Consider the following 22,864-nt stretch of genomic DNA (forward strand, 5'->3'; position numbering starts at 1 on the left):
AATCAATGAGAGACAAGGGCAGAAGCAGAGGCAGAAGAGAGTTGTAATAATCCAGGTGAGATATGATGAATGGATTGGACCCAAGTTGTGCCAGTGAGGGTGGCAAGGAATGGATGACTTTGGATACATTCTGAGAATAGCACCTACATAAATTACTGACAGATTGAATGTCGTATGTGAAAGAGCGGTAACAGCCAAAGGCTAGGCTAAGGAATTTTATTTCGTGTAATTAGTAGAATGGAGTTGCCTTTCCCTGAACAGGAAAAGAGTGGGTGAGGAGTAGGTTATGGGAAAAGACCATGTTTGGACATGTTAAACTTAAGATGTATAGGGGCGCCTGGGTGGCGCAGTCGGTTAAGCGTCCGACTTCAGCCAGGTCACGATCTCGCGGTCCGTGAGTTCGAGCCCCGCGTCAGGCTCTGGGCTGATGGCTCAGAGCCTGGAGCCTGTTTCCGATTCTGTGTCTCCCTCTCTCTCTGCCCCTCCCCCGTTCATGCTCTGTCTCTCTCTGTCCCAAAAATAAATGTTGAAAAAAAAATTTTTTTTTTTAAATAAATAAATAAACTTAAGATGTATATTTGCAATCCAAGTGGACGTACCTTGTGGGTAGCTGTAAATAATGTAATTCACAAAAGGAATCTGAATCACTTGTATCTATATGCGATTTGGTTTTTTAATTTTTTTTTTAATTTTTTTAATGTTTATTTATTTTTGAGAGAGAGAAAGACAGCATGAGAGGGGGTGGGGCAGAGAGAGAGGGAGGCACAGAAACAGAAGCAGGTTCCAGGCTCTGAGCTGTCAGCACAGAGCCTGACGTAGGGCTCCAACCCACAACTGTGAGATCGTGACCTGAGCTGAAGTCTGACACTTAACCATCTGAGCCACCCAGGCGCCCCTATGCCAATTTATATATAATCTGTTTATAGGTCTATATACAATGTATTTATATATTTTACATACAAATATATTTTATATGATATATTTGTACGTTTTTGTATTGTTATATCAAACATAGATCTGTATATTAAACCAGCATATCAATGGCAATTAAAGCCTTGAGATGGATGAGTTCCACGAAGTAATTACTAAAGATCAAAAAAAGAATTGATGTGAGTTCTGAGCCCAGAGGCACCGCGATGTTTACAAGTCAGGGAAACTGGGAGGAAATAACAAATCTGAGATGGAACTGTTACTGGGCTGCTAGAGTCTTGTCCCAGATGCTAAAGATGTGGAGACCCGAGACAAGAACAAGGAGACAGGGGTTACTGAGTATCTTACGTGTAAGTACAGTACACTTTCCAGACTGAAACCAGGCTCCTGCAGAACAGAGGGAATGGAGGAGAGAAGCACTAGCTGCATCTCTTTGCGGCCGCTTTCTGCATATGTAAATTTGGCTATGATAGACATTTTTGATTGACAGCTGGTGGTTACCTAACAGTTTGGCTTCAGCGCATGTGCCTACCCATGATGCATTGTGCTATGACTGTATTTCTGCGTGTGTTGTATATTTAGGAGTTTCGAATGAGCTTTGGCTGTGGCCTTAAGGGCAAGCTGCACCTTTTAGATGCATGCTCAGCTCTTAGAAGTCCCCTTGCGGCTTTTGAGCCAGCGCGGTGCCTAGGCCTCTCCTGGTGTCTTGGCTCTTAGAGGTGGCTCTGAAGGTGTGGCTGTTAACGCGGGAGGGTGTGGTCAGCATCTGCTTTAGGCCTCCTCACTCTGGTCAAACCGCCTAACAGAACATCCAGAAGTGGGAAAACAAAACAAACATAAAGCAAAACAACATGGGAAGTTTGGAAGCCAAATAAAGCCCAATGTGGTAAGAAGGAGATGGTGATCGATTTTGTCAAATGTTAATGAGAGTTTAAGTTAGATGAAGCCTGGGAATTGGCCATTTGATTTAGCCACATGGAATTCCCGGCGACTTGATCAAAGCCGTTTCAGGGAAGTTCTGACGCCAACAGTCTGTTTAGGTTTAAAGAAAGGATGGGAGAGAGAGGTTGGAAACTGCATATGGAAACTCTTTTTCAAGGAATTTTGTTTTAAAAGGAATGAGAGAAGAGGAAAGATCGTAAAGAGGATGAGACAGAAAGTGAAACGGAGGCAAAAGTGAGTTTATATAGAAGCGCGAGAAATAACATGTGTGTGTACTGGTGTGAACCATCGGGTATGGAGGGAAGTATGTGCGGGTCCAAGGAAGCGCAGAGAGAATTGCTAGATTCACGTTATAGGGTAGGGAACAGAAGGATGCGATCTGGTACCCACGTAGAGTGGGCTAGCCTTTTTCTAGGTGTATGGTAATTAAAAGTTCAAGTATATTTGCACAAATACAGTCAAATGTAGTTAGGTCAGTAGATGCAGAAGTAGGAGCTCATGGAAATGAGCTGTTTGCTCCATTCTTAGTGGGGTAAAAATTATGGACAGCAGTTTAGGATGACGATGAGGAAAGACATGCTGGAGATCTGAGAAGAAAAGATGTAAAACCATCATCTGCATCTTATGAATGAAGTAGGCAAATGTTGTACGAGTGCTACACAGAATTAAAGACCTGCTTGAGGAAAGCAATCCCAGGGGCGCTTGGGTGGCGCAATTGGTTAAGCATCTGACTTTGGCTCGGGTCATGATCTCCCAGTCGGTGAGTTCAAGCTCCAGGTCATGATCTGCCAGTCCGAAAGTTCAAGTCTCGCGTCAGGCCCTGTGCTGACAGCTTGGAACCTGGAACCTGCTTTGGATTCTGTCCCTCCCTTCCACCCTCTCTGCCCCCTCCTCCACTTGCACTGTGTCTCTCTCAGAAAAATAAATAAGCACTAAGAAAAAAAAAAATGTGAAAAGAAAAGTGATCCCAAACTTAGGGTGAGATCAGTCAGCATTGTTTCATGTTTTGTTTTGTTTTGTTTTTCCTCCAGCCACATTCAGTTAAGTGGGCGAAGCTTGCATAACTGAAGGGTTTGACTTAACAAAGGTGGTGCTTTATCCTAGTGAGCTGGAATGAAGCAAGGGTAGGGCGAGGGAGTGGATGTATTTGCTGGTTACTGATTATCACTGATAGAAGCAGCATTAGTAGAAAGTTATTCCAGTTTAAAGCCAAGATATATTTTAAGCATTTTCATATTTCATTAGTTACTAAGTTTTATGGTCTTCCTGGACAGCACAGAAAAGTCACAAAGTTTTACATGAACCTTTTCATTTTGTGGTTCTCAAAAAGATGACTCCATTCTCTGCTGGTCTTTACACTGTATCATTTGAAAACCAGAGTGCTCCATTGTCAGTATAAGCATTAGGATGTGGGCTTCTCTAGAACAGCAAAAAAGTTAAAAAAAAAAAAAAAAACTCTTAAAATCAAACAAGTAATATTAAATTATCCCTGAGTGCACATTATTTAGTTCCTCGTTAACTTAATTGTTTTCCAGTAAAAAGTGAAATGTGCAATATGCAAATTAAATAATATTACATGTCAGAGTTTGAAAGAAATATTCATTTAACATTGGAAGAGTTTTTTTTTTTTTCCCAGGAAATCTTGTTCATTTATTTTGTGAGAATTTTTGTTTGTCGCTATTTGTTCAAAACATAATACAATTGTGAGATCCAGTGCCTGCTGGCAAAGTTGGAATAGCTGTCAGCAGGAAATGGCAAACTAATAATAAGTGCTGGTAAAATATTTATATTATAGTTTACTGGGAAGCTGAATGTAGTTTTGTATTTCATTAGTGCTTGAGGCAGTACATAGTAACATAGTTGTGCTCCAAAAAATGGATAGAATTCTAAATACTGTAGTGGCTTATCTTTCAACTATCTGTTGAGGAAAAAAAGAATTAATAATAATAAAGCCTTTTACAAGCTGAAGTTTAAGAAATTTTAAACGAGGTCCATAGGGCAGTAATTAGTAGCATCTCACGTTCAGTGTTATTGGACACTAGGCTGTGGATCAACCTCTTCTGTATGAGGCCTCGTAATTTAGCTCTGGTTCATAATTTTCAATAACAGAGCTATTCAAGAGGGAGGGGTGGTCCTAAACCACCAGAGGACTCAGAAGTATGGTGATGTTCAAGTACAACACTGTGTTTATGTACTCCCCAAAGTGTATCAAAGCTCAGATCCAGAGAAATAAAAGAAAAGTCAAACAAAACAAGCATTAGACTGCGTAAAATAAGGTATGGACAAGGCAAACAGGTGAGGCATTGTTTAGGTGGCTAAGGTAGATCAATATCTATTCTTGCAAGCCAGGAATCCTGCCTGCTTTCCTCTGGCGCTCTGCAGATCATCTTACGGCTTGCAGACAGACTGTCGCCTAAATCCAACTGACAGACAACCTATTTCACCCCTGTAAAAATCATACCCATCTTCTTTCTTTGTGGTTCACCGAGGAGAGAAAAAAACATAACTGCCAACATAACATAGTACCAGATTGGTTTTACCACATGTTAACATCCCTTTTTGTTAACTTAATTGTAAAAGACTGGTTCCTAATTTCTCTTTCACATACAAGTTTAATCTATTCAATAAATTTTAAGTATATTGTGGGCATAACAATGTGTGTGTGTGTGTGTGTGTGTGTGTGTGTGTATGGAGAGATGACTAAATGTATCCAAATAGTAAACATATGTAAAGTGTCTTATACATAATAATCACTCAATAAATATTGGTTAATATCAATATTCCTATCATAATAATTCTAAAAACCTAACAGAAGGATGTAGAGATTCAATTAGAGAATGAAGAAATGTCTGTTTATATTTGCCTTGAATTCATAAAATAAAGAGACAATATTTCAGTAATTTTGAAAACGTGGTTAAAAAGTTCATGATAACTGAACTTTGAATAAAGAACAGAAAATCAGATTGTTTATGTTTTGTAACAGTACTATCAATTTTCCTTGTTCTGATGACCTACATATTCATTCATAACTATTAGCAATAGTTTGGTTTTCCCATATAATGTTTTCATTTCAATGAGAAAATAAAAACCAGAAATATTTTCTCAAAAACAGTCATTATACGCTAGTTATACAAAAGATAACCAAAATATAAAACCTGTCCTCTAGTTCCATAAGGCTTGACAAAATTATCCAAATTTCTTTGCAAATTAAGCATTGTATAAAATTTTTCCTTTGCATACATAATTTTTATTGACTTTTTTTTCACTTCATAAGTTTAACTAAAAGTTAGGAGGATGCCTTTTACTATAGTGAAAGCAATGGTAATTGCTATAACAACAAACATTCTAGGCAAAGGTGAAATTACAACAAAGGCTACTTAACAAAATATAAATTGTAAAAAATGTAAACAATTCTTCCCAGCCTGCTTTGGCAAATGGGAGACATTGTGAATGTTTTCACTTGAGATGGCATTGACTGAGGCTTCTCATTCTTCATATGTGTCCAATAATTCATGGATTTCATTTTATCCAGAGTTTCCCATCAAAATCCACCTGCTATTTTTTTTTTTTTTGCCTTTTGAGTTGGCTAATAAAAGGAATGACAATTTTAATATAACATTTAAAATGCTAAAAGTATTTGAATAAATTTATAATATTTTAAATAGTAAAAGCTGAGGTTTTGTTTTAATCTTGAAGTTTGGAAAAGCTCCTATTTTGTAGACTGCATATCATATCTCTGAGTAAGAAGAATATGTCTTTTCATCACTGCTATGGTTTTCTGCTTACCTATTTATGGTGGAAGAAATGTAATTTACTTGTCAGATTGAAATGTTTGATAGAAGTCCTTATCCTATCTTTTGAACTAGCATTTCTGAAACACTACAGTGTAAACAAATGACATGTTTAATTAAACAACTACTTTACTACTACCTGAACAAGAGAGTATGATTATATTAATTCAAAATTGATCGGAATATAAACAAAATATTTTAATTTCCTGTCTTAGGAATATCAAAATAGGTCTTTTTAAGAGTTAAAATGAATACAATTTAGAACATATTAGCTTACATTAAAATTTCTTCTTTAACTTAATAATGTACATACAAAGCTAAATTTAAAAGTCAAGTAACAGCTTACTATGACGCTAAAAACTTATTTTAAATGTAAACAATTGTGATTTTCTGAGGGATTCATTTTCCTTTTGTGTGTGACTGGTTTTTCACAGCCACAGGTTTGCAACTCTGAAATATATTAGCTCTATTCTAATAAGAGTGAAAGTATGGTGAGGTAAATTTAGCTGAATAATTAGGCATACTATAATGTACATGATTATATATGTGTGTATGCATGTGTTTATGTGTATAGGTATATAAATATGTATATTTAAGTATATTATATATATGTATATATAAATATATGATGGTTGAAAGCCAAGAATTAATTTTACTGTCAAATTTCAAAATATGAAATAATAGATTTGCTGTAATCCTTCAAAAGCACTCATTGTTGAAGGTCAATCCATTCTGACTCACATGTGGGAACAAAGAAAAATTTAAAAAAATCACTGGGTTCTGACCTAATCAAAGCCATAAGTTGTTTTTCAAAACATGCTTTGTTAGGATCTTAATTATCTTATTTGTGTTTGTTTAGATAGATAAACAGATGAGACATTTCTGATCCAGATGTGACAATCTCAGCACTGTCACTTACCTTTCAAGGATCATAGAATTTTTGCTTTTAACACATTCCCTCGAGTACCTACATGTTTTCGTTATAAACCAGTAGTTGAGAAAACATGTCAGATGCTAAATTCAAAATCCACCATGCAGGAAACAGGGGAAATGTAACAACTGTTTTGGAAAAAAATGTCTTGAAGTCCATGTACATAAAATCTTAAATGGTTTGGCAATAAACTATAATTAGCGTTTATGTTACCACTGCAAATGCTGAACAATTTGTGCTTAACTACTATAGGACTGAAGTTATTTTTGTCAAATGTGCATAAAACCTTAAGCTCAAATGTCTGTGGTCTACAATGTAAAAGTTTGGTGATGCAAATGTAGAATTTTTAAATAACAGTTCAAGTTTTGAAACAAAAGGAACAAAATAGTTTCAAGTCTAGAGCACTTAAACCTTTTCAATCCTTAATATATTATATGAAATCTCATAAAGAATATGCAGCATTCAAGGTGATAATTTCTTAAATGAATATTCAATAACTTCTATGTCCAAGTGCGCTGAAACTTAGAAACTTGTCTAGAGGTTCATATTTACTAGAGTAAATGAAATTAAAGTTTTAGAATGCTTGTATAAAGGTTAAAATAACTGAAATTATTTTCTCAGTAAATGCTTCCTCATCTTCAACAATCATTATTTTAAAATATAAAGCAAATTATTTATACAATACAAACAATATAATTAATAAAAGGCTGTATACAATGATGCATAATGCAAGACAACTGAATTTATAATGCATAACATCTAAAATATTTAATCATAGTTCTTATAGAACTCCACACTTAATAACTTATTTGTACTGAATAAAATAAGAAAAATGCGATTTTCTTCTTTTTTAATGTATATTTTCAAACATTTTCTCTCACAGAATTGTTCAATTAAAAAACATGCTTTTCCAGAGAACTAATGTAGTTATGGGTATTAGTTTTTCTACATTTATTTCTTTAATAAAGGCTAAAGTTGCTTAGGCTATCATAGAAACAAAAATTATGATGTTATTTTCAATTCTACAACCTCTTAATTTGCAAACAGGTAATTATATGAAAAATTATAGAATGCATTAAAAGAGCAATTCAAAAACAATAAATATTTCATGTAAGAATTACTAATTAATGTAATAACCATTAAAAACAGAAGTTTGTGCAAAAATATATAATCATCCAAAGAATGTCAGTCTTTGACGTTTGAGTCTTTGACATTATTAAACTCCACTTAATTACTAAAATGGCCATTTAAGGGCACCTGGCTAGCTCAGTCAGTCGAGCATGCCTCTCTTGATCTCAGGGTCTTGAATCTGAGTCCCACATTGGGCATGGAGCCTTCTTAAAAATAAATAAAATAAAATCTTTAGGTGCCTAAGAGGCTCAGTCAGTTAAGCAGCTAACTTCAGCTCAGGTCATGGGCTCCTGGTTCTGAGTTCGAGTCCCACACCAGGCTCTCTGCTGTCAGCACAGAGCCCACTTCAGATCCTCTGTCTCCCTCTCTCCCCGCCCCTCCTCTGCTCTCACTACCTCTCAAAAATAAATACACTTAAAAAAATACAGTTATTTAAAAAAAATGTTTAAAAAGATAAAAAGAAAGTTTTTTTAAAACAAAATGGCCACTTAAGAATGTACCTAAATGAGTGTCTCAAAAATATCTTTTGATTAAACAAGAATAATAAGGGATAGTTTGATTTCTTTTCTGTAAGTTTTTATTTTGATTTCTAATAAAATATCAAAAATATCAAAACATAAGACCAATTACATATTAATTATGAGAAAGTAATTAAAATATTTATACCTTCAAAATAGTATTAATACTTAGCGGCAATGAAATCATTTAATATACACAGCCAGTCTCCAACAGATTATTAGTATTACTAAAATGTGAGTGTTGAGTGCTAGTTGCTGTCATTTGTGATTTGTTGGATAAAGTGTAAAATAAATAGGGAGTTTGACTCTCTTTCTTTTGCCATGAAGAATAAGCACCATCAAGAAAACATTAAAAGTCTGTCTTTTGGAGAGTGCCTGGGAATCTGTGTGCTACATAGGTTTTTTTTTTTTTTTTTTTAATTTTTTTTTTTTTCAACGTTTATTTATTTTTGGGACAGAGAGAGACAGAGCATGAACGGGCAAGGGGCAGAGAGAGAGGGAGACACAGAATCGGAAACAGGCTCCAGGCTCTGAGCCATCAGCCCAGAGCCCGATGCGGGGCTCGAACTCACGGACCGCGAGATCGTGACCTGGCTGAAGTCGGACGCTCAACCGACTGCGCCACCCAGGCGCCCCTACATAGGTTTTAACATAAGGAATTCTTTCATCAGTAAAGTGAAACTTTAGAAGAAGTCATATTTTGAAGTATCATAGCAAAGCTTGTACTATGTGTAAAGTTTACTGTCACAGCAACTCTTCATAGAAAAAAAAATTCTTAAATGTAAGGTTGTCAATCTGTACTTTTTGGAGTATTGTAGTCGCTTAGAATTAGCAGTTAACAATGAAAAAGAACTCTTAAAAGCATTGACTTTTACACTTCATTCTAACAAAACAATTTGCTATTTACTTATTTTACAGTTAATCTCCATGCTAAATCTGAAAGTATGCTCTCAATAACAACTATAATAAAAGAACGTTGAGATAATGACACAAGATGATAAAAGCAAGGAAAATGCTCATTTGAGGATATAATCTCTTTCACATATATGAGCTTTAAGTAGAAATGAAGTAGGAGAAATGTTCCCCGAGGTTACCCAGAGAATTCCTATAGAACAAAAAACTTAGCAAAAGGTATAGAAAGCCTTCCGAGATTCCAATCCTTGTTGATAAAGCCTTTCTAATATGAGATATTTTGCTCTATAAAATTATGTGCAAATAAACTTTGTAAGCAAAAGTTCCTTACCATCTTTAATTAATGAAAAGTTAGAGAAGAATCATAAGAGTTTTGTTGGTGGAAGTGTTTGGATGGTTGGTAAAGCAGAGATAATGCTGAATGTTCAGCAAACCCATTTATATTCTTCCTTAATGCGCAATTAAATTACATTCCCAAACCTCCCTTGCAATTAGCTTGGGCCATGTGACTGACTTTGGACCAGTGGTAAGGTATTATTGTTCAAAATCCTCAACAAGCTTTCTTCCTGCCCTGTCTAGTACAGCGTGTCCAGTGGAGGACTCCACGCCTCTGGAAGAAGACGGGAGAGCCACCACTGGGTCCCTGAGTGACTGGATGGAACAAAGACCCACCACCACTATCTTTCTGACCCACACTAGAATGTGACATAAAGGAGTAATATTTTTTTTTTTTTAAGCGTAGAGCCCAACGTGGCACTTGAACACATAAGTTCAAGTTGAAATCAAGACCCGAGCAGAGATCAACAGTCAGATGCTTAAATGACTGAGGCACCTAGGCGCCCCAAAGGAATAATAAATCTTTATAATATTAAGCCACTGCAACTTGGGAAAGGCTAGAAAGTTACTCATTAATTTATCTGTTTCTCATATATTATGAATAATAAGAATTACAGGGGACAAAATAAAATTTGGTACTTTGGAGGAGGGAAAAGATGGCAATTGTATTGGATGTAAATATTAGATTAGGAATAGTTTTTAGAAACTACAGTTCACCCTCAAACAACACAGATTTGAACTACACAGGTCCACTTATATGTGTGTTTTTTTTTTTTTTTGATAAATACAGTACAGTGCTATAAATGTATTTTCTCTTCCTTATGATTTTCTTAACATTTTTTCTCTAGCCTACTTATTATAAGAAAAGAGTATATATAACACATATAACATATAAAACATGTGTTAATTGACTGTTTATGTTATCAGTAAGGCATCCACCCTGTCAACAGTAGGGTATTTAGTCAAGTTTTAGGGGAGTCAAAAGTTACACGCAGATTTTCGACTGCACTGGGTGGGGTTGGTGCCCCTGACCCCTGCATTGTTCAAGGGTCAATGTATATGATCTCAAGTACTCTGCAGTCGGTCCCTGCCAAACTCTTACTTCCCCAGTCATATGCTGAATTTATATCAGCTTATTATAATATTAATATTATTGATAAATGCTTAAAGCATTAGCTGCCATTCATTTCATACCATACTGAACATAGTGCTTAGCATTTTATATGAATTATCTCATTTAATTTCAAAGTAACCCTATGAAGGAATTTTGATAATATACTCATTTTATAGAGGCAACTGATGTCCGTGAAAGTTAAGATGATCTCATGGCTAACCACTGGTGAACCCAGCATTCAAAAGGTCTTTTTCACTCCAGGGCTACCCTATTAACATACAATATTGCATTCAGGGTAATATTTGATTTCAAAAAAACTACTGTTTGAGCAATGATAATTTCCTTCAACTACTTTCCTACCCACAAACAGAATCATATAGTTGTATATTCATTTTGTACATCGCAGAAAAGGCCAACAGAGTTGACTTTAGCCAAAATATTGTAATCCTGGATCTGCCCCTCATAGTGAAAATCTTATACCCTGATTTGATCAACATGCTAAAAAAATCCATCTATTAAAGGTAGAGGCACAGTAATCATTACTGTTTTAACCCACAAATCAAATTATTCATTTATGATGAATAATTTAAATTAAAAAAAAACTTCACTTGAAGGCCTGGGATATAGTAATTACTCACCTAAACTTAAACTGCCATTATAAATGATATATATGAAATTAATGTGATTAATATATATCCTTGGAGCAGAGATACTTTGGAAGCTAAATAATAATCATAATATTGCTTGAAAAACATGGATTCAAGAATAAAAATATTTTTGTGGATAGAATATTTAATAGCATCAAGTATAAATAGCCTGATATTCATTCACAGTATGAATCGCCTGGTCTTTGGGACTGAGGCTCAATGGAATTAAGCGCCAGTCCCTCATCTCTGAACCATATTTGGGTAGGCTTTGCCCATATTGCTTCTGACTTCTCTGTTATCTGATTTCATGGCTAAAATTCTTCCTGTGGATATGTCAATACCTTCAATTAGTTTATGTCAAACCCTGCTGCACAAGAATTTATGTGTACTTTTAAGAGAATTTTGCACATCCTTGAACTGATCTATTTTGTGATCTTGAAATGCAACCATCCAAAGGCAACCTCATCTTGCGTCCTTTATTTCAATTTTTTTTTTTTGCCAATACCTCTCTCATAATTGTCTATATTTTTTTTTAAATGACAAGAATTGAAAGAATTCATTCCAGGATGAGATAATGCACACTGAAAACTCCTTCCTATTGATGAGAAATTATGAGGATAAGTAATAGCAGCTGTTCTTTTTTTTTTTTTTTTTTTTCACTTGGTGTAGAAGCAGTGTATCCACAGGATTCAGTTAATCATCTTAACACACATCTTGATTGCTGGGGTAAAGCTCTCCAAACTCCTCCTACAGGAGGCACCGTGTTTCTCTTTATGAAGTTACCAAACCCCATGCTAAGCTAGAACTGTTATTCTGGAAGGAAGTATGGCCCAGAATTCATCAAAGCTGCCATACAATGGCAGGGAAAGGTGGTGCTATGCCAGTTTCTCCCCATCAGTGAAAAACTAAGCTTGTTCAGGCTTCATGCTGCCACCACGCCATGCACTTCAAGAGCAAAGTCTAGTGCCACCGTCCTGGAGTTCTTTTTTCCAAAGAGGCAAATGCCAAGAAGAGCACTTTCCCACAAACAAGTATGTGGGAGATAGTAAAGGCAATAACAAAGTTGATTAACCCACCAGGGTGCTGCAAGACTAGAATGATTCAGTCACACAGAAATGAACAATTTTTATTCCTTTACTGTTGTTTCTTTTTTATCTGTGAGCCAGGGGGTGGGAAAGAGAATCAAGAATTCAGACATGGGAAAGAGCTGGATGGACTTAGGAACTATTCTATTACTTTAGAGTCTGGAGACTCCTGTAGAAAGAGGTATTCCAAAAACAAAAACCAAGAAAAATGCTGAAGCAGCTTTCTCTGGAGATGCCTGGATCCAGCTACTTTTCTTTGAGTTGGAGAACACATATTTGGAAACCTCGGATTGACAACAGCACACGGATGAGTAGATATGCTTTGATGTGTAGGGGGCTATCAGACTGTCAACCTCCATGGTACTGACCAATGAGAAACCTCTGAAAAAAACAACATGAAGAGGACAAGAAAATAAGTGATCAATACAGAAAAGGCAAAACTTCTTCATAATAAGAGATAAATAGACAAATATAAAAATGAAGTTACAAAAGCAAAAACAACTTTAAACGATATTAATACCAGACTTCTAATTTGTATAAGTGTTGTGGCGATATCAAATGTTGTTACATTTACCAAATTTTATTTTTACTAGAATTGATAATAAAATGAGGGGAATTCCATTAAAGTAAGCGTCGTCTGTGGTGTCATTGTAAAAGTTTGGTAAGATCTGAATACTCTAAACTATTTTGGTAAAGTAAAAACAAAAAAAAAAGAAGAACATATGAAAAATTGTTGTGTATAATTGAGCATATGCAAAACTACCCTCCCCAAAAATTATGAACAAAGAAATTAAAAGAATTTGAAAGAAAAAAATGCCAAGAATAATTTTTCAAAAAAATGTGGCAGATCCTAAAATTCCAATTATCTTACTCTACTTTTAGCAACTGTAAAAGATAAGACAGCATAAAAAACTCACCAACTATCATGGTTTCACTTGATTCTTCTTTTTTTTTTTTTTAATTTTTTTTTTCAACGTTTATTTATTTTTGGGACAGAGAGAGACAGAGCATGAACGGGGGAGGAGCAGAGAGAGAGGGAGACACAGAATCGGAAACAGGCTCCAGGCTCCGAGCCATCAGCCCAGAGCCCGACGCGGGGCTCGAACTCACGGACCGCGAGATCGTGACCTGGCTGAAGTCGGACGCTTAACCGACTGCGCCACCCAGGCGCCCCTTCACTTGATTCTTCTTAACAGTTTCCTATAGTCAACAACAAACTGAACCATATCGGTGGACAGAAATCAGAACATAAAACTCTAAAAGAAAAAAAATATATATATACACTCCAAAGAAAAAGCTGAAGAAAATAAAAATCTAATAAAACACCCAAAATAAGAGCTAATTACAGTCTGGCAGAACTAATGAATGAAAAAAAAAATGAAAGCTTTATTACATCTCCATTACTACTGAATAGCAGCTTGAGGTGCTTCTACAAAAGCTGGGTTTGGGGGAACAATGACTTTAGGTTTGTGTTTCTTTTTCAAATACTATGACTTAATAGTATATGCATAATAAACAATGGACCATGAAGCTTTTCCTAAGACTCTCAACAATTATCTTCAAGAAAGAATCTCAAACTCAATTATAACCATGGAGGAAACTTTCATTTTTTAGAATAATGTGTTAGTCCTATGTAGCTATACTCCAAGGGGTGGGATTTGACTAAAAAGTCATTATCAAGAGGCTCTATTTTAATCAAGTAACTGCAAATCTGATCCATGGTTTCCTTTTCTTTTTTTAAGTGTATTTATGTATTTTGAATGAAAGACAGAGAATGCATGTGCTTACAAGTGGGGAGGGGCAGAGAGGAGAAGAGAGAGGATCCTAAGCAGACTCCAAGCATGAACTGTGAGATCATGACCTGGGCCAATATCAAGAGTCAGACACTTAACCAACTGAACCACCCAGCTGTCTCTCAGGTTCCCTTTTCTAAAAAGGGGATATCAAAAAGAATAAAGAACCAGACATACAATCTTTTCTTTAAATGTATGGGAAACATGGTACCCACGTATAGTTCACAATTTGGGGCATTTGGTTTGTCTTGTCTACAATTAAATGGAACAATACACAAAAATGAAAGCCCATTCAAACTTTTATATTTTCAATCAGCAAAAGAAGGTGCTCAGATCTCATGAATTACCTGTCCTGTTTCATACGTGGCACCTGTATTGCTGTTACACATCTGTGGAAGCACAATATCAGCCAACTGTTAATCAAGGATCACTTCCCTTCAAAGTGACTGATGATCCACTGTTAAAACAGCTTATAAAAATAACTTCTCCTTCGAAAAGGTGCTTCAGGGTTTTCAGACACATCTCACCATTCCTGCTAGCTTAATGCATGTTTGAAAGTTAATTTCTCATTAATATTTAAAGAAGAAATGGCTTCAGAACAAATTTTAAATGATCCATTATATTTTAGAAATAAAATATTATTGGCATTATTTTCATCTCGATTACAAGGAATAATAATGTCCAAGATTGGCTTTTAAAACTGTTAATGAGCCCTGGCAATGTGAAAAAGATATGGATTAGGTAGATGTAATGAGATATGATTAAAGGGTGCAGGCACTGAAGGGTGTTGGAGAAATTCTTTTCTGAAAGAGTATAATTAGTGTCTGATAAAAGTACTTAGTAGATAAGATTTTTGAAGAAGAAAGGTTACGATAAACACATACTTTATGACAAACCTGCTTAATTTTTCCCCTTTGGTTCCCTTACATACTCAATATTATGTTGAAGTTTCATACATAAATAATGTTTGTCAAATACTTCACGCAATTCTACCAGACAATTAGAGTGTTTTAATTGCCAGACACGGAGAGCAGAAAATGTGTTGAAACATCTTATTCCATTTTCAGTGTACATTTCTTTGTTGATTTATGTAATGTAGCTAATAATATGCAACCTACCCTAGTTTTAAACAAACAAATGAACTTCTAAAAAGCAAGCTTTCCATAAGTTGCTAAGCAACTCCAAAGGCACATTTTATCAATTTAATAAATAACATTTAGATGACAAATCCTTGAGGAAGATTTCTAACTCCGTTTTATAAAAAGTAAAAAATCCAAGCAGGTACCCTTCTGATTTTCCTATTTCTAAGGCTTCGGGGCTAGACAGAAGCACTGCCATTTTCAGAGGCACATTTGACTCACTAAACAAATAACATATTTTGTCATCTGAAATTGTTATGTAATAGAAGTTAGGTTCTGGGACTCATTGTGTAGCTTTCCAGAGTTAGAGCTCATGCTTCATTCCCATAACGGACGGTTTCTCAACATCAGCCCTATTGACACTTTGGACCAGATAATTCATTGCTGGGGCGGGGAGGGCTCTCCCATGCTTCGTAAGGGGTTTAGCAGTATCTATCCCTGGTTTCTAGTTACCCATGCCAGTAGTGGCCCCCTAGTTGTTAAAACTAAAAATGTCTTCAGACATTGCCAAATGTGCCGGGGGTGGGGTGGGGGGTGTCAAAATCACACCCAACTGAGACAGTCGAGAACCACCACAGCTGAATAATGAGTAAATATGCTGTAAGAAAGATATCTTGAGCTTAATTGGTGATGAAGGCACCGTGATATTAGTTGCCATCAGTCAACACCTAATATCTCCTAGTGCCACCAACAATGAAGAATAAAGGGGTAAGAATGATTTCAGGGGTACTGTGGCTCTTGTTCCATTCAAGGCTCATTACTGACTTTATCATTTCACTGTAATTTCCATTGTATAAAAATTGGGGAGGAAGGGCCTAGCCATAACTCTGTCTCTCTAGTAATATCCCATTCCAGAACTGCATTAAACTCTTTTCTCCTACTCGTTCTCCCTCAATTTTCCCTATACTGGGTTGCTGGCTAGAATCATCCTAAATATAACTCTCAACTTTAATAGTGCCACTCTCTGCTCATAGGTCCACAATAGGTCTGCATCACTTCTGTTACCAAATACAAACTCCTCTGCATGGTCTTTAAGGTTTCCTACAAATCACCACCAAACTCCATCTCACCAAATATCTTTCTTCTTCTCCATTTATGCCACCTTTACCCCCACAAACGCAAACGGCTTGCATACACCCATCTCCCTATGTGACACAAAAAGGACAAATTCATTTCCGCCATGACTGTTTTCCTAATTAATCCTTCCTTAATTTCTTATCAGTATCATTATCCCTGTTAGAAGAATGACATGACTGCAAGTTAATATGTGAGGCAACTGTTTACTGAATGTCTTCAATATGCCAGACACTGAATATTGCATAGTAGCTATTTCTACCAATTTATGCTCACATTACTTATGCTCAAGTAGATTGTAAGTTCCCAGAGGATAAGAACAGGTCTTATTTGTATCCCTCTGAGGCCTCTTAATAATGATGCTAATAAATATGCTTTAAATTTGATTAGCAGTTATAACCTTTCAATTTACTTTCATGGTTATTAACTTATTGATTATATATTTTCACTACTTTATAGTCAATGAAAGTGGGACATTACTCTAGGGACTAGTCTATGGGTTACACAACTGGTGCTCACTAGAACATGCATTTAATATATGCTGACTGACTGCAGTCTCACAACTTCACAACTATAACATTTCTCTCCTGTTTCTAAAGCTCTTATGGCATTTAAAAACAAATGTTACTGTAAAGAACAACTGCAGTTCAATGATGCAGGAGACACAATGCAGGAGTGAATCAAGGGTTAAACTATGACATAGCAGGAAAGCAAAAGATAAATTACTTAGCTACTGCCTCAAATTGGGTAGAAGAGATTAACTTCAGGGCCACCTGGGAGGCTCAGTTCGTGAAGCGACCCACTCTTGGTTTCGGGCTCAGGTTAGGATCTCCTGGTTCATGAGTTCGGATCCCTCATCAGGCTCTGTGCTGACAGCACGGAGCCTGCTTGGGATTCTCTCTCTCCCCCTCTTTCTCTGCCCCTCCCCTGCTCATGCTCCCTCTCTTGCTCTGTCTCTCTCCAAAATAAATAAATCAACTTAGAAAATAAAGAGATTGACTGTATAAGACCTTGACCTCTCACCACAGAAATTAAAACTTTAAAAAGAAACCAGAATGGAAAGGAAGAGCTGCAGAAGGGTTGAAAATCCCCCAAATTCTAAAAATCACAGCATTTTAACTTTGTACATATGACTTGGTCCAAGAAAACGTTTTCAACAAGTCTCCATTGATTTCCTTCCTTCCAAAATGTCTGTAAAAACCATTTATCTATCAAGCTCTCAACTGACTTCAACAAAACATCACAAGTCAGAGGTCAGCTGATTTCTGAGGCTACCCACTAACTCTAAGCACCGTGTGCCCAAAGAAACAGTGTATTTATTCAGGAATTCTTTCAACATTTATGGCAGGCCTACTAAGTACAAATACTGCCGTAGGCCCCGGCGTGGAAGAAAAAAAAAAAAAAAAAAGATGTCTAAGTCTTAGTTGCTGATGTGAATTTGTCCAGGGAACTCAGGGGTAGGTGATCTGAAAAGGCAAAAAAAAAAAAAAAAAAAAAAAAAAAGGTTATCTTCAATAGGCCTTTTCTCTCCACCTCTAGCCCTCCTCCACTGCACTCCCCACCTCCTGCTAGGTTTATGGAAGCAATGCAATGAAAGGAAGTGCGGAATTTAGAGAAATGACGGGAGCAAGCGAGGACCCCAGTAGCTACGGAAATATAGACAGGACAGCCCTCCAAAGATCCCTCAGCCACGTGACTGGGCGGAAGTGCCCGGGTTGCGGAGGTTCAGGGCCGCACAGGGGGACCGGAAGTGCAGGCTCCGGTGTGCGCGGGGGAAACTGCCTTGAGCAGGGTTTGACCGTAGAACCGAGGGCGTTCGAGAACGCTCCGGGGTTTCTCTGACCACAGGGTGCCATCCCATCATAGCAGCCTTTCTGCAAAATGGGGATTTTTTTTTTTTTTTTGAGCTTTTCCGAAGAGGTTCCTAAAACGTGGCTGTAACCTTGGAGTGAGTTGCGCAGGGAAGGGGCCGCGCTCCCCTCCCCGCGTTTTTCTGGCCGAATCTGCGCCCCGCACCCCCCGTACGGGGAGGGGAACGGGCACTCGGCCTCGAGTCACGCGAGCGGCGTGGGGGATGCTGACCTGCCTGGCGCTTGCCGAGCGGCGCCCCCTTCCTGAGAGCGGAAGCCTGGAGTGGGAGGCGGGACGCGGTCCCGGCGGACGGGCGGTTGAAAAGCGGTCACTCTGGGGCACCGGGGCTCCGACGGGGGCCCTGAAGATGCGGGGGAGGGGGGAAGGGGAGGGGCTTCGTTCTCGCCGCCCTCCTTCTCCGAGGCCCGGGCCGGGAGCGGCGGGGCTGGAGGTGACCCGGCCCGAAGCGCTCCGGCTCCGCGGACGTCCGGGCTCGGGCGGCGCCGTGCGGGCGGCTGAGGGAGCCTGGGGCGGGGGGGAGTGGGGAGTGAGTGCCCCACGGGGCTCTTTTCAAATTAAATTGTTAAGAATGACGTTGGCTCTAGGAGTTTTATTCAGAGGGTAGAAAAGAAGGTGGAAACTCTGAGTCTCAGTATGTCACCCCCCACCCAGCCACCCACCCGGTCCCCGAATGGATTCTGAAGCTCTCAGCGTGGCCTGCCACTGCGGGAGCCGGAGGAAAGACCGCACCTGTCGTTTCCTCTCTCTCTCAAGCTCTCCCTCTCCCGCTCCCTCTTTCTCTCCCCTTGGACCGAATCGCCCCCGCCCCTACCTGCACCCCACGCGGTTCGTTGAACCATCTCAGGAGTCCCTTATACATTCCACACAACGACTGCAGCGTTCCACTTGACTTCATCTCAGCATTAGGCGACTAACATCAGAATAGGCTGGCCAGGGAGTTTCTTGCTGGTCTTAATATAATTGGAATGCACCAGCACTGTTTGTTCCCAAAGGCCGGAGAGGGAAAATGTTTCGACTTGGCGCTGAAGGTCAACCGATCTTCACAACTTGATTTATAAGATCGCTTTTAAGCTCTCCTCAACCCAGTTTCACTGAGAGTTCAGTCGTGAGAGGAAATAGCTTTTGAGATGAATTTTCATCACATTAAACGCACGACTCCTCACTCTCAACTGTCTTTGAATGTCCAAAAGCGGAATGGAAGCTCCTAAGTTAATTTCCAAAGGTCTAGGGGCCCAGGGAAGCCCTAACCCCCCTCCCCTGCACTTCTTGCACCCTAACATCCTGGAATGGGGAGAAACTCTGGGATCTGTGGCTACAGAACCGAGAGGACCTTAACAAGTTATGGTTGTTGAAAGGGGGAGGAGGGATGGAGGAGAGAAATGGAAAGGAGAAAAAAAAATAACATTTGTGTTCATTTACACATTTCCTGTGCGGAACAAAAAAGTCCCACCATCAGCAAAAGAAGTCTCTTCCTCCAAAATAGCAGCCAAAGAGGGAAAATTAGAATATGCATAAATTCCTTCATTTTCATTCGCACAGAGCATGATTTCCGGCAGATTTGTATTTAAACTGCTCGATTAATCCCAATTTCTGAACAGCATTTTACTTAGCATCTTCCCAAAACTCACCTAAAGAGTACTGCTCTCCTCCCACCACCCCGTTTTGAATCCTCCCTCTTCCCTGTTCTCCAACTTTCAATGAGAATTTCATTGATAAGACTGTACCTTTATTTTTCCTGTCTGTTGTTTTCTTTTCAAAACTGGATTGATGCATTGGACTACACTTTAATACAAACTGGCTGCTGTCTGTGAGCCATAACTGCAGATGAGAACCTAGTGGAAAGGATATGTTTTTGAAGTGTGTACCTGAAAGAGACTAAACGTGATAGGTCCAATAGACTTTTGCAGCTTCTCTCAGGGCATGGAATCCTTTCCTGTTCTACACAGGTCATATCCTTTCACCATTAGCAATAGTCAGGATGCTTGAACATGTCCTCCCCCAAACCTCCCTCTCTTGTTTCTCTCCATTTATAAGGAGCATGATAGACAATCACAACCCTCTTCAAAGGAATATTACTCTTCATAAATATTCAAAGTGTGTCAGTCCATTAAATCCCCCCACAGCCCATTTCTAAAATATTTGCTTTGCCACTGGTGCAACAGATCTGGCTGTATCTGCCTTGAAAAGTTCTTTGTTGGGGAAAAAAAAAACTGTTAGCATCATTTGAAACCATTCCTTTCAAAATATCATCAGTTGACTTGGGCTTACCTCTCCTATCTTCCAAACTGTATATATTTCTTTTAATAGTAGGATGTTAATGTTTAAAGGAGGAAATGACTACATCTTGGTTTATTGAAAACCTATATAGATCGTAATTCCATTCATCCCTAAATTCCTTATTCTTGTACACTCCTAGACAGAAAGAAACCTTTATTTGCTTCTTAATACAGTCTAAGCAGAATGCAGTGGTTCTGGCTTTCCTTCATTGTTTACAGATCATAAATAAAACCCAACTATTGGTGGTCAAGAAGTTATAAATGCTAATAGTTGTTTAGTTCTTATTTTTTATAAAAAATGAACATACATATTTGAACTACACGCAACATGGTATATATAACGTATATATATAAATGTATATGCATTGAAATATCTGGTTTATGTTGGTTAAAGAGTTTTCAAGATATCGGAATGTGGAAGCCTATTAATTTTGTTAAATAAGCGCATAAAGTGAGTGCATGCAAATGTCTGCATGACTTTTACCACTCTGTAAAATAACTGCTTTTATTGTATTTTTACTTTCAGATATTCCCATTATAAAAGTATTAACTTAGTTTCTTTTAGTTAGGCATGTCTCCAATGACTCAGAGGCTCTCAGTTATATACAGGGAAAACCAAAGTGTTTGAAAATAAATTCTTAAAAGCCATACTTTGGGGATGTATACAACAGGATTGAGGGCCTTTTCACTGAAATATTGATTTCTTTTAATTTTCTTACTGAAGCAAATAACACTTGTCTCTGAATCACAGGAAAATTTTAAATAAAAATCCCAGTAACTGAGACTATTTTCCTTAAAATATGACTTGAATTAGAATTGGATTTTCTATGGAAAACTCCAGTTTGATTTCAAGTTGCAGAGCTGTACTTCCGGAAGAGTTGGAGTGAACTTAGCAGTTACTGGTTCTGATTAGTGCACGGAGAAAGCCTGGGGTACCACTGAAGAGCAGAGCGATACACAGCCAAAGTCGCCTTACTCCCGTTGCAGAGTAAGAATCACCCCAGTGAATTTATCCCTAGAAATGAAAGCCCCTCCTTCATTGCCGATTTTTAGTGACACGGTATTCTCGTGACCCGGAATATTTTCATACTTTTTAAAACGACAAGACCAGACAGACACGGAAAAGGATTGTTCAGCCTCCCTGCTGTGAAGGGTGAGGAGATAGATGCACACGGTACTACCAGCAGGGAAGCCGGCCCTTCTTTGCTGTCCCCTCCCTTTCTTCAACTACCGTTTGGTTTAGTTATGAACTGTGCATATACGTGAGGTTGAAGACAGTAACTGAAGAAAAAAAGTTTTCTAGAGGACAAAACTGGCGATTGACAGTTATGCTTTTCTTTTGTAACGTGTTTTTTTTTTTTTTTTTTTTTTTTTAACAAGGCATGCAGATCTTGTTCTCTCATACATTTTCAGGGCTACGTTAATTTGCAGGGAAACAGAACAAAGCAAAAACATTGAACCACTTCCTTGCTCCCAAACTGTTCTTCTGTAACTGAGATCTGTTTCCATTTGGCCTTAGCTGCTGGGCTGCTATGGAATTTCTCTCTCAGTCTCTGCTTTCCTGTCCTATAACCCACCCTTCATCTCCTAACCAGCTTTCTTTCCCCTCCACGAATGAAGGCAATTATCAAACAACCTGCTTTAACCCCAACATCTACCTGACAAACACTAAGTCTCATTCCCTCCACACCCGATTTTTTTTTCCTTTCATTTCCTTTTTCTTGAGGCTGGGGGAGCAACTGGGACTTAGGAGACAGGGAGAACATTTGGCTGAGAGGAGAGTTAGATTCCTGCAGGTACAAACTCACTGGCAGATTCTTTACAGCCTAGACTCAGGACCTGGTTGGTGGTAGCTGTTCTTGCCCGTTGAACGGTGAACCTTGGCAGGTTTACAGTTGGCAAAAGCACCTGTACCTACCTCCTCCGTGGGAGACAGGCTTAGTTTACTAGCCCGATAACCACTGGTTACTAACATCTTCAACCTGGTCTCCTTTCACTTCTACTCCCTTCACTTTATTGTCCCCTTTCTGTCCCTTCAGCCCCAAGGAGTCAAAAGAGTTCATCAGGGGGGACCTAATTCCTAATTTTTGTGTCTTGCCCTTTGGGCTGAGTTCCTCAGGGCCAGTGTTCTCCTTAGACTCAGTTACTTTGTCCTTCTCAAACTCCTCAGCTCTGTAAACATGATTCCCCAATATGACAACTTGCCCATTTATCAGCTTAACTCCAGCCTGGAGGCACCAGGTCTTTCTACCCAAGAATCCCTTCACATGTCTGCCTCTGTTCCCAGTCTCCATCCCCGACTGATTTACTTGGGAATGGTGTCCAAGGGAGACCTGCCTATAGGAACGAGGAGGAATGGGTACGAAAGTACTT

At 38.3% G+C, this 22,864-nt stretch overlaps 1 protein-coding gene across 1 annotated transcript; it reads right to left on the reverse strand.

Annotated features, from left to right (window-relative positions):
* Nucleotides 1–12,370: 12,370 nt before the first annotated feature.
* On the reverse strand, nt 12,371–22,466 carry LOC147580045 (uncharacterized). Its single transcript, XM_086708532.1, has 3 exons — nt 22,315–22,466; nt 18,426–18,719; nt 12,371–12,718 (listed from the first exon to the last, which is right to left on the reverse strand). Exons 1-3 carry the CDS (start codon nt 22,464–22,466, stop codon nt 12,490–12,492), a joined length of 675 nt encoding a protein of 224 aa, XP_086564658.1. The 3' UTR covers nt 12,371–12,489.
* Between the last annotated feature and the right edge of the window lie 398 nt (nt 22,467–22,864).

The sequence above is a fragment of the Puma concolor genome, chromosome B3 (assembly GCF_028749965.1).
Source record: "Puma concolor isolate L17-30 chromosome B3, mPumCon1.1.hap2, whole genome shotgun sequence".
In the NCBI taxonomy this organism is placed as follows: Eukaryota; Metazoa; Chordata; class Mammalia; order Carnivora; family Felidae; genus Puma; species Puma concolor.

What these genes read in the sequence shown, in the direction of transcription:
- LOC147580045 (XM_086708532.1), bottom strand. Translation starts at nt 22,466, where the DNA reads ATGTTAGTAACCAGTGGTTATCGGGCTAGTAAACTAAGCCTGTCTCCC. An exon ending in CCAGGTCCTGAGTCTAGGCT is followed by an intron (nt 18,720 to 22,314) that starts GTAAAGAATCTG and finishes CCCCCGCCCCAG; the next exon opens with GCTCCCTCAGCCGCCCGCAC. An exon ending in GCTCGGCAAGCGCCAGGCAG is followed by an intron (nt 12,719 to 18,425) that starts GTCAGCATCCCC and finishes TGTTTTTTTCAG; the next exon opens with AGGTTTCTCATTGGTCAGTA.